At 51.4% G+C, this 12,096-nt stretch overlaps 1 protein-coding gene across 1 annotated transcript in view; it reads right to left on the reverse strand.

Annotated features, from left to right (window-relative positions):
- CACNA1E (calcium voltage-gated channel subunit alpha1 E) overlaps nt 1-12,096 on the reverse strand; it is a 264,347-nt gene that overhangs the window by 89,151 nt on the left and 163,100 nt on the right. The window contains exons 10-13 of the mRNA XM_075936805.1: nt 9,512-9,627; nt 2,597-2,650; nt 2,090-2,179; nt 1,217-1,426 (exon numbers count right to left, since the gene is read on the reverse strand). Coding sequence (XP_075792920.1) covers nt 1,217-1,426; nt 2,090-2,179; nt 2,597-2,650; nt 9,512-9,627 — 470 coding nt within the window. The remainder of the gene's footprint in view (nt 1-1,216; nt 1,427-2,089; nt 2,180-2,596; nt 2,651-9,511; nt 9,628-12,096) is intronic.

Below are 12,096 nucleotides of genomic sequence, written 5' to 3' on the forward strand. Positions count from 1 at the left end.
AAAAGTGTCACAGGAAGTTTCTGGAATATTAGTGGCCAAGTTACTTTTCCCTTTTGTCCAAAAGGTGGCTCTCACTTAGAGCCAGCTCCAGACCGCACTGTCTTGTGCGGAGATCTCTGCAGACAGCGCACACTGGAGCCGAATCCGTCTTTGAACGGGAGACTTTCAAGGTGAAACAGGAGAGGTCTACATTGGTGAGACGTGCGCTACCACATCAGCACTGAACCAATGCCCCCTAAGCATGGTGTTGCTGTCTGTTGGGTGAAATGCAAACTTGAAGTTCTATTCATGATCAGATCTTCTGCAATTTTTTCAATCCTGGCGCCCAGGACAAACCATCTTTGGGAATTACATTGTGTCTCCCTAAAACCCTCATTGGCTTCAGTCAGCTGCAATCCACTTCTCATTCGTGCCTAGATCCCTTGTGCAGCGTCACTGCTAATTTTTCCTCCAAGTTTTTCTACTAATGCGTCGACTAAATTTGGTTATGTGCGCCAAGGCATGTGCAGATGTGCACCACCAATAGAAACACATGCTGCTGGCTGTGATTAGCTGTGGGCACTCTGCTAATCAGTTGGGCAGCACCTGGATCTCTCCTGGGAGGCCACCCAAGCACTCAGTTTACTGGGAACACTGGTCACTGCTCTCTATTAAGCAGCTCAAGGATGGCTGCATTTCTGTGGGGGAGACTTCAGCATGATGTGAATGAATCTTTGCACATTGCATTACCACAGCAGGATAAACTTACTGGTATGTCCCCACTTCTCATTAATACAAAACAGGGTCACCTCCCTTGAAATCTGCATGGGGCCAGTCCAAACTGATGTGTGTTTATCCCCGGGGAGGGGCGTGGAAAAGGACAGCAGGCTTCAGTGGAAGTGGGCTGCGTACAATATTCTGGAGGGCAAGCGTCATTCCGATCAGTTCCACGCCACACTGACCCTGCTGCCCTTAATGAAGCTCCCTCCTGCTTTGCAATGGGGTGACGAGAATCAGACCCAGAGCCTCCAACAGCGAGATGATCCCATAACAGGCTGTGAGTCACTGCCCCCGGACTCACAGCCCTGTTGGGAAGGCAGCAACCCATGCCGTATGCTGGGGCTCCAAGCAGCTCTGGCTTGCTTGCCCAAAAGGCTGCCCTGGGGGCTGGGAGGTTGGTGTTCTGTACAGCCTGTGTCACTGGAACACACCCGAACTGAAAGGGCCTAGAACTCACAGAGGATGTGGGTGAGCCACGGCGGCTGGTTGTGATGGACAATGGCCACGCAGGCCGTGTTGAGAGCCACCAAGCTCAAGACAATCCAATAAAAGACTTGGGACTTCACCATATGGCGAACAGAGATGCGCAGAAGCCGCTCCTTGTGCCGGAAATAGGAGGCACCATCCACCTTAGCGCTCCGGATGCTGCCCCGAGCGAGAGGGGTACCTGAGGGGGAGAGGAGAGAGGACAATGGAACCCAGTGGACCTGGCCAGAGCAAACTCTCTTCTGCCCAGGGGATGGGAGGGATTATTGCCTCACTCAGGCTATTTCTATACTATGAGTTTTCTTGGCAAAAAATATGCAAATGAGGGACTCGTTTGCATGAGTCACGATCTCATTTGCATATTTTCTGCCGATCCGTTTTTGCACTACCGATCTTGCAGAAAAAGGGGGTTTTGTGCAAAAAGAAAACATCCACGTTGCTTGTTTTTGTGCAAAAACCCCAGGGCAAAAATGGATCGGCAGAAAATATGCAAATGAGATCATGACTCACGCAAATGAGTCCCCAATTTGCATATTTTTTGCCAAGAAAACTCATAGAGTAGACGTAGACTCAAGGGCTCCACTCTGGAAGAAGGGGAGTAGCCAGCCGGCTCCTGTAGCAGCTCCATAATGCAGCAGAAACACCACGAGAGCCCCATTCCTAGGCTAACAATGGGCAGAAACGTAATGTCCACCCATGTCCACTATGGCTTTGCTCCCTGCTGGGTTCTACGAGATGCTCCACAGCCTTAGAGGACTTGTGGGGAGGAGACTCTGGCCTGCCCTAGTGCTGGGCTCTGAGCTGGAGTCTTTCACACGGGGCTGACGACCCGGCCTCCACTCACCCACGGAGGAGATGTCGACGCAGTGCTCATCGCTCGAGTCCCGATTCATGGCTTCTGTCCGGTTCCTTTTGATGGTTGCCCTCCTCAGCACTGAAAATGAAGCTCAAGTTACTACTGGATCTACTTGCTGTCTGAAGATGGCTCAGCCGTCTCCTACCCAGGCTGCTACTCGGTACCCAGCTAGCCTGGTAACCAGGAATGGTAGCTCAATGGGACTGCCATCCAGGTCCCAGCTCTAAAATGGAGCAGGTGCTCGGTAGCAAAAGAGGCTGCAGACTGGTTTCATGCTCTCTGGTGTCCCCACCCCAAACCAGGAGAAGCGGCTGTCGAACCCCATTGCTCTGACACGACGGCCTCCTGTTAACCAGCAAAAGCAGGGGTTTGGCTCCCTGCACCTCCCATAATCACGTATGTGGCTCCCACGGCTCTAGGGATTTAAACCGGAGGTGGTAGCTGGAGGCAGCAAAGAGAATGCAGCGATGCCAGATAGCTTATTGTTCTCCTTACCTTCCAAGGCTGACGTCCCCGCATTTTTATTCTCTTCAGCCAGCATTACTTCCTCTACATAAAAACAAATGGGTTAGGAAATTGTTTCCAAGAGTCTGATACATCAGGAGGGAAAAGAGGAAGCTCAGCACTCTTACAGACCTCACGTCTGGCGCGCTCAGCGAAGGGAGGATGGGCAGCGAGCGGGAGAGACAAAGGACCCGTCGGAATTAGGGGTGTAATAGTGCAGTTGATTAACAGATAAGCAAAAGCTTCTAGGTTAATATTACAGACTACACAGCTCCCTCCCCACACTCTTTCCAGTAAATTTTTTAGCAGGCTGGACAGCAGCCCGGCTCAGTTCGGGCTCCTGCTGGGTCCAGAACTTACCCCTGCTGCAGCTCTGCATTTGAAGTGTATTAGGAGCCAGGTGGGTAGGCCGCCTGGCTCAGTTCCGGCTTGCGCCGGGTCCAGGAGTGTAGACCCTGCTTAGACAGGGGCTGCTGTCACCCTACACTGCTGCTGAAGCGCTGGGTGATAGGCAGCCAGTCCAGAAGAGGAGCTGGTTTTTAAACTGGCTCCCCTCGTAGACTAGCTTCTGCCTGGCACCCTGCACTGCTTGATACAGTGGCTGCTGACCCCGCCTTTGGGGACAATAGAATAGTCGACTAACAGATAAAAATTCACGAGGTTACTATTAAATTAACCGATATTTAACATCCCGAGTCGGAATCACAGAAATGTAGGAGTGGAAGGGACCTTGAGAAGTCTCCTAGTCCAGTGCCCTGCATGGACGCAGCACTAAGTATTATCTAGATTATCCTTGACAGGTGTTTGTCAAACCTGTTCTTAAAAACCTTCCGTGATGGTGAATCCACAGCCTCCCTCAGCAATTTATTCCAGTGCTTAACAATGTTAACAGGAAGTTTTTCCTCATGCCCAACCTAAATCTCTCTTGCCACAATTTAAGCCTATTGCTTCTTGTCCTATCCTCCGTGGGTAAGTAGAACTATTGATCAACAAGCTTTTATGTACTTGAAAACTGTTACCACGTTCCTTCCTCCGTGTTCTCTTCCCCAGACTAAACAATTCCAATTTCTTTAATCTTCCCTCATTTTCTAGCCCTTTCATCACTTTTCTAGCTCTCCCCTGGGCTTTTTCCAGTGTGTCCACATCCTTCCCGAAATGTGGCCCCCAGAACCAGTACTTCAGTGGAGGAGGTCTTGTCTTAGTGCTGAACAGAAGGGAAGAATTACTTCCTGTGTTTTGCTTACCCCACTCCTGCTAATCTATCCCAGAAAGATGTTTGCTTTTTATGCAATTGTGTTACGCTGTTAACTCATCTTTAGCTTGCGCTCCACCATCCCTCTGAGATCCTTTCCCGCAGTATTCCTTCCCAGGCAGCCATTTCCCATTTGGTCTGTGTGGGACTGATTATTGCTGCCTCTGCAGAGAATTTTTCATTTGTCCTGAGTGAATTTCCTCCTCTTTATTTCAGTCCATTTCTCCAGTTTGTCAAGTGCAGCGTGAATGTGTTTTAAAAGTGAAACCATGCGGGAAGGCAGCATTGGTTACACTAGAAACCCAGAGGCTACGTCTAGACTGGCATGATTTTCCGCAAATGCTTTTAACGGAAAAGTTTCCGTTAAAAGCATTTGCGGAAAAAAGCGTCTAGATTGGCACAGACGCTTTTCTGCAAAAGCACTTTTTGCGGAAAAGCATCCGTGCCAATCTAGACACGCTTTTTTGCTCAAAACAAATCTGAGCTGTCTACACTGGCCCTTTTGCGCAAAAGGGACTTTTGCCCGAATGGGAGCAGCATAGTATTTCCACAAGAAGCACTGATTTCAGACAGTAGGAAGTCAGTGTTCTTGCGGAAATTCAAGCAGCCAGTGTAGATAGCTGGCAAGTTTTTCTGCTTTTGCGGAAAAACTTGCCAGTCTAGACACAGCCAGTGAGTGGAGTGGAACAGTTGCACCATATGACAATGCCACGAGATAACATAGGATTAGGCAGGAAATGTTGCTGGCTGTGTGACAGAACGAGGTCGCCTCGCCAGGACGGGACCGATTCACCCCACACTCAACCCGCAGCCACACATGCTCAGCTCAGGGTAAGCAGCGAGGCGTGGGCCGCTTGTGCCCAATGTTCACGGGCCGTGGCACAGCTGTATGGTGCCGGCATGGGAGGGACACTCTGGTGGCAGAGACACGCTGGGGGCACCGTGACGGGGTAGGAAGCAACCCTGGGTGGAGCATTATAGGATTCGCCAGTGGGCTGGTGAGTTACGGGTGCTACCCCACCAGCCGGACGGGACGACAGTCGTGCCTGTCCTTAGGGCCCTGGGCTGTGACCCGTGTGAGTGGGCAGACCCAGGTCCCCCTATCTCGCCCCACGGTCAAAGGGGTGCAAATTGGACTGTGGATGCTGTACTTGGAGCCACGGGACTGGACATTTTGGGAGAAGCGGCCCTCCCCGCTCCTATTTTGTAGGGGAAACTGCGGGACCCCACGGGGAGCGGATGGATACACTTGTCCACAGTGCCATTAGGATTGATCAGAACTGCAGCAGAGAGCGGGAACCGCACTGAATAAGCAGATAGGATTGCAGAACAGTGGATAGAGTCAGCTAGATAACACTAGGTTAGCCAATCGGAAAGAAAAATAACTCCCAGTTCACTGCCGCGCTGCCTCCTCCAACAGGTAAGCTCTCTTAAAGGCTGACAACCGTGTTTAATAAGTAGAGCCGGGATACTTCTTTTGCACAAATAGTTTGTTGGGTGAAAAACGCCGTTCCAGTTGAACTTAAATTAGTCTCAAATTTTGACACAAATCATTTTGGTTTGCCACAGCATGGCCAAAGGAGGAGATGTTGCCGGGTTACCACCCGTCCATTTTGCTCAGACATCAGGGCACTTCCTGGGGTGTGAGAGACATAGGTTCAAATCCCCAGTCTGGAACAAACCCAACACGGGACTTTTTCAATTCTGAGAAATTTCAGATTTGGTTTGATGAGAACTGGTTTTTTTCATTTTAATTTTCGGAACTGCAATAAAAAAATCAGTTACACTTAAGCAATGTCTGACTTTCACCTTGAAAGTCACTTCAAAGAGAAACTGCAGAGCTACAATTCATTTGTAAATTCGACACTATCAATTTAGGATTATAAAAAGACTGTAAATGGCTAGCCAACTACAAAAGCAGTTTCTCCTCTCTTGGTGTTCACACCTTCACATCAGCTGCTAGAAGTGGGACGCATCCTCCCTGACTGAATTGACCTCGTTATCTCTGGCCTTCCTCTTGATTAGTACTCCCTTCTTTTCATGTGCCGGTATATTTATACCTGCCTCTGGAATTTCCACTACATGCATCTGACGAAGTGGGTCTTTGCCCACGAAAGCTTATACTCCAATAAATCTGTTAGTCTCTAAGATGCCATCCACTTCTCGTTGTTTATGCAGATTCAGACTAACATGGCTACCCCTCTGATACGTCTCACCTTGACCCATGACTCTAGTCAAAATACTATTATTCTCCACTGATAAAGATGATGGGACTTGTTTCTGAAACATGACTGTGGTTTAGATTTTTAAACTAACATTTAGCATGAGTGCAAAGGTTGTAAAAGGGGGCAGATTTGAATGATGATTCTTAGCTCCAAAATCTTGGGAGGTGTCAGCAGGAACGTGCCTCAGGACAACCCAGTCACAGAACAGAAAAGGAATTTAAATACCTAATGGATTAGATCCTTAACTGGTGTTCAAAGGACACAGCTATGCTCATGGATATCAGCTGAGAGCATCAGACCCTGAATGTTGATGCCATTCCTGAAAACAAACTAGATGGTGAACCTGATCTCTTTTGGCCACTGGGCTGAGTTAAGCAACAAAGGTTTCAGATGCTTCAATTTATCCAAAATTCTTGGGTTACCAAAACAGGTCTGGAAATTCCCTCTTCCCTTACAGAATTCCCAGTATGTCCTGCTTCCGCTCGGAGCAGAAATACCATAGAAACAATGCTTCTTGTTGCATATCGGGGCTTCTTTTTTTGTCCCCAGCCAGGGACAAACCACATGAACCACATGGGCATGAACCACAACCCTAGATCCAAACTCCCCCAAACGCCACAAAAGTCCGGAACTAGATCGACAGCTGAACTTGGTGGCTCAGGCTCATCTTAAAGTTAACAAAACTCCTGTGAATCTCAACACATAGTTGGCATGAGGTTTGAATGAAGGTGCAAGTCCTTTCTTATTTTATCTGAATCCGCTCTCCCCAATCCTATTTAAAACCCCTTCCTACGCATCATGACCTAAACAGAATGCTTGGGATAAATTCTTCAGTGACAAATGAGGCCGTAAGTGACACATTGGTGACAAGTTAGAAAACAGTTGTGATATCCAAAGTCTACATCATGCCTATGCGGAAATCTAGAGCTGTGTAGAAAAAACCTTCATTTTCTTAGAGGCAGTCACAGGTTGGGAGCTGGGGGCGGAATTGCTCACAAAGGGATCATGCATCCAGTGTGAAAACCCTGCCAGAGCGGAACTAGCTGGAAAGTGACTGACTCTCACCTACTCTAACTTATAGTCCCTTGATGGGAGATAACTTTAAAGTCTCAGCCATGTTAGACTGTACCTTTAAAAACAAGTTGTCCTGTGGCACCTTAGCTCTGATCTATACAGGGCATTATTTCGAAATAACTCCCCTTAGGTCGCAGTTATAAGTAGAGCGTCCACACTACCAAGCCCGTTATTTCGAAATAACGAGCTGCTTATTTTGAAATCTGTATTCCTGCTTTCCTCGGGGAATAATGCTAATTTTGAAATCGTTATTTTGAAATAGCGTTAGTGTGGACGCTCCGGTACCACTATTTCGAAATAACGACTCCCTAGAATAATTCGACCAAATCACTCTCTAGCACTTCACGGGGCTCTAAGTTGAGGTAGCACGTCCACATTAACAGACATCATTTCAAGGCTTCCCCGTAGTGGGGGCTCACTATTTTGATTTTGTAAAATTGGGGGTTATTAAGTCGAATGTAGTTATTTTGAAATAATTTCCTAGTGTAGACATGCCCGTAGAGACCAACAAAAATATAGATAGTATCATAAACTTTCGTGGGCAAAACCCACTTTCTCAGATGAGATGAGCTTGAATGGAGAAAAAAGGGGGGACCCTCAGAATAAGAAGGGAGAGGGAGAAAAAAAAGGACCTGTCAATTATAGTGCTGGTGCTAATGAACCTAAATGAGTGAGCTGGAAGTGTTCCACACTTAGCTTTTGATATCAATGGGGTGTTGAATGTAAGGAAAGCCAGTTTTATAATAGGTCATCCAGTTTCTAGTCTTTGTCCAGGCCAAGGGAAACAGTGTCAAAGTTACATATGAAGGTTGGTTCCACACTCTCTCTGTGTGTGGCTTGTGAAATTCCTTGGTAGAAGAACGGCTACTGTAAAGTCCAGGAACCAGTGCCCAGGCACATTAACTGTTCCCCTACAAATTTCTGTGTGTTACCGTTTTTAATATCTGTTTTGTGTCCATTCATCCTTTGCCATAGAGACTGTCCGATTTGGCCAACATAGCATTGCTGGCACTTGATGGCATCTATCGCATTAGAGGATAACTTCAAAATTTGCAGTATGGGATTTATAATTCCTATCCACACACAAATCTTAGTTGGGGGAAGTTTTTGACGTGCCTGCCCGTGGTTGGACCTTTCAGTACTGTGACCGTTTAAGCAAATCACAGAAAACAAACGTTAGAAACCCAGGAAATTCAGGGTTAAGGGTAAACTAGAAATTCAAATTCCATTCCCTGCTGTTATCAGCCTGCCTTATCTCCCGCGTGTGGATAGATGCTGGCCGGTTATGGGCACAATATTAAAAGCACGCACCCCAGAATGTGGCCTTGAGTAGCTGGTTCGTACGACCCTGTTCCCCGCCCAGCAGCTCAATGTGATGCTGGTTCATCCCAGGAGCATGGAGTTCAAGAGCTCAGGCCAGAAGGAGTGTACCCGTGGAGCTGCATTAGCTCTGTCACTGAGGGCACCCAGTCAAACGGCTGCCCCATGGGACCTCCCCTCCTGTGCTCAGCCTCTCGGAGGATCAGCCCACTCCGGAAGATGGGGAGGGATAGATCCAGACAGCAATCTGTCAGCTCCTGGCTGTGCACGACCGCAAAGGGGCCAGACAGCAACATAACCCCGCTGGCCTTGGCTCTGCAGTGAGCTATGTGCGGGCACAGGATCTCCCTGGAGGGAGCTCCCTGCAGACCAGGCAGGTGGAGGTTGCACAAACCCCGTGGTCCCTAATAGCTTGGAACTGCTTGGCACTGAAGGGTAAATCTGAATTTCTGATTTCCTCAGGGCACCCTTAAGGGAGAAGAGCGGAGCTAGTTTAGCTGTGTCGCTGGGCAGCTGTGTTAATGGCCACTAAAGTTAGCTCCGATCCCTGCAGGCTCCCAAGCACGTTCCACCCACTCGGCCTGGGATTTCGAACTGCCTCGTGCTGCACAGCCGGTGTCACTGCGAACTGACCTGAATGTGCAGCCACGCCAAGTCCTGCCCTTGCTCCTGCCCCGTCAGCCTCTCCAGCCGCCGTGGACTTTGCATTTGTCACCACGGGTGGGATTCGGCCCAAGCAGGCACCTTTCAGGTGCTTTGGTCTCCACCGCGCAATGTGGCTTCATGCAGCTTAGCAGAGCCTTTTCTGCCCCGGGGAAATATTTTGCGGGGGAGGCATGAGGCAGAGACAGTCGGGAGTGTGGGGGAGGGGCAGAGAGTCGTATGGACCCACAAGCTGTGCAATACGGAGCGAATTCATTCATCAGCGACGGCAGCCTCCCACTGTGCAAGCATCTGCTGAACTCCAGAGCCCCGGGGAGCCTTTCCCATGGAGGCACTGCCCGGAGAACAGGCGCTGCCTGCTAGCAGCCTTACCTGCTTTGTCTATCCACGCCCGGTAGCCGTTCAGTTCCCGTTCGATCTGCTGCTGGCGCCGCAGCTTCATGAAGGCTCTGCGGTTCTCCACTCGCTCTCGCTCTTTGGCAAACTCCCTGCGGACACGGAAGGGGAAAGGCCGGTGTTATTGAGGGATCGTGGCCCGGCTGGGACAAAGGGGGTGGGGGAGAAAGGGAGAGAGCAGGGCAGTATGGCTAGGGCAAGGGAGTGCGTGTGTGTGTGTGTGTGTGTACACACACTCAGGGTGGCACAGCCTGGAACATGCAGCACAGTTGGGGAGGGGACACTTTCCAGGCAGAAGGTCGGTGGCAGGCTTCGAGGAATGGACGGGGGGGGCGGGAGGAGAGTAGAGACAGGGCGATGGGAGGATGGTGGCACGGCCAATAGGCCGGAAGAGGAAGGAGCATCGATGGCGGGGAGAGGAGCGAAGCAGATGAATGTGCAATGAAATCCCCACATTCTGCAGCAGCCCTGCCCGGCTCCAGTGCAAGGTCCGAGGGAGGTTACGGCCCATGTCCTAACCAGGTTCTCCCGCCCCCCCAGTGCTTGCCATGCTCTGCCCCCCCCTTCAAAGAGCAGGAGGCACAAGTGGGCGAGACGAGGTGAGGCTCCACCATGGGGACGGGAGGGGAGCAATAGAGGGGGAGGACCAAGAAGGAGTAAGTGCGATGTGTGATGAGCCATGGCTGGGCAACCCAAGGGGTGGGCAGACCGGGACAGGCAGAAAGCTGCGGGGAGCGTTCCTGCTACAGGAACCGATACCGTCTGCTCCTCTCCCAGAGAGATGCTCACAACCCTACGCCGGCACCGCTCCTCTCACACAGACTGCAGTGTGGCTGGGAGGCTGCCTTATTAGGATACAATTTATTCGACTGCAGCCGGGCTGTGTGCTCCGTGGATCTGGGCAAGGCAGGGAGCAGGCCGGAGAGGAGGGGGACCCGCCAGGAACTCCCACCACAGGGCAATGGCATCCAGTCCCCAGACCCGCACGGGGACGAGGAGGAGAATCAAACATGACTGGCGTGAACCCCGTTCTCCACCCTGGCTGCAGGACGCTGCCATCCCACATGGACAGATAGACCCTCCAGCTCCCAGTCATGGAAACCAGACCAGGCCGATGTTTTACGTTCGCAGCCTCATCACTGCCCCTTCCGCCGGGAGAGCAGGAGGGAGGCTCAGAGGGGTGGGCAGAGGGCCCCCCGGCCTGCATATTTCGAGCGGTTGCTCTGGATCAAGTACCTCAGGGTTGTGGCAAGAATGGCTCCCCACTCTTTTGCACCCCGACAGCTCTCAAACACTCCACTCCAGCTCGCCCAGGAAGGCTGTGGCAGAGCTGGGAATCCAGCTCCCCTAAGTCCCAGGCCAGGGCCTGAACCGCTAGACCATCATACCTCTGTGGCCTTATTTCTCATCCCTATGTAGCTGCCCATTGCTTACTTGAGGGCAAGCTGTTGGCCAGGTGTGCGCTAACGCAGGGCACCAGAGGCCTTTTCTAAGCCAAAACCACACCGCTGTGGATGTGGGCAGACTCCAGGGTGGCTCAGCCGCATGGGAGGGCTCGCTCGTCCCACAAAGAGTAAGGGGGGGGAGGTTATTTGGTGCCGTGAGGATAATGCCCAAAGCTCAGCTGAATCAGAACAGGTCGGCCCGCAGAAACCCCTGCCCAGCGATCAGCCAGGGGGACGGGGAAACCCAGGAGCAGCCTTCCCTGCTGTAATTCTTCACGGTCGTGAAGGAGGAACAAACAGATTAGTAAGTTTCAAAGGCAAACCAGTCCCAGGAGTCTGGGATGCACCCGGCGATCAGCCTCATGCGTCTCAGCCTGCGCGGCTCCTCATCCCAAGCCAGGAGGCGACTCCCCCTCTGTGGGGTAGGTTGCCTGGCGGGGGCCTGATTTTCAAACCAAGCTCAGCTCCCATCTGGGCTCCGGAGCAATCGGGCCAGGTTGGCCAGCATCCAGCTGTCGGCGAGCGGCGCTGTGTTTGCGGGTGCTAAGCGCCCGTGGGAACCGTGTGTGTGTGTGAGCGGGGAAGGGTAGACACAGAGGGGTGAGACCTTCCTCTCAAGCACCCAGCATTGGCTGTAGCCGTGGGGGACACGCTGGGCTCTGGTGTTTCCTACAGCTACTTTCATAAAAGGAAACCTCCAGAAGCAAAAATCGATGTCTGGATTCCCTGTGGTCTCTGGCCTACCCGACAAACTCTGGGATTCCCGCCTTCACCCACCCCGCTGTGCCGGCATGCTGACGGCTCGCTGCATCCTGGGACTCTCCTCATCTCCGGGCACAGCAGGGGGCAGCTAGAGAAAATGGAGTTTCAGCCTCAACTCAAGCTTACTCCTGACAGGCTGAGCCCCTGACGGCAGTAGAACAGGAGGCATTAGTGGCTGGCGGCCCAACTAGCGGGTGAGTTAAACCCCAACTCCGTGGCAGCCATGCAGGAGCTGCTCCTCCAATTCCACTCAGCCCCGTCCCTGATGCACCCGAACGGAGGGTCAGGACTCCCTTGGGGGAGCCGGCACTGGTGTTCCAGACTCTGGAGCACACAAAACACTAACTAGTCTGG

The sequence above is a fragment of the Pelodiscus sinensis genome, chromosome 9 (assembly GCF_049634645.1).
Source record: "Pelodiscus sinensis isolate JC-2024 chromosome 9, ASM4963464v1, whole genome shotgun sequence".
In the NCBI taxonomy this organism is placed as follows: domain Eukaryota; kingdom Metazoa; phylum Chordata; order Testudines; family Trionychidae; genus Pelodiscus; species Pelodiscus sinensis.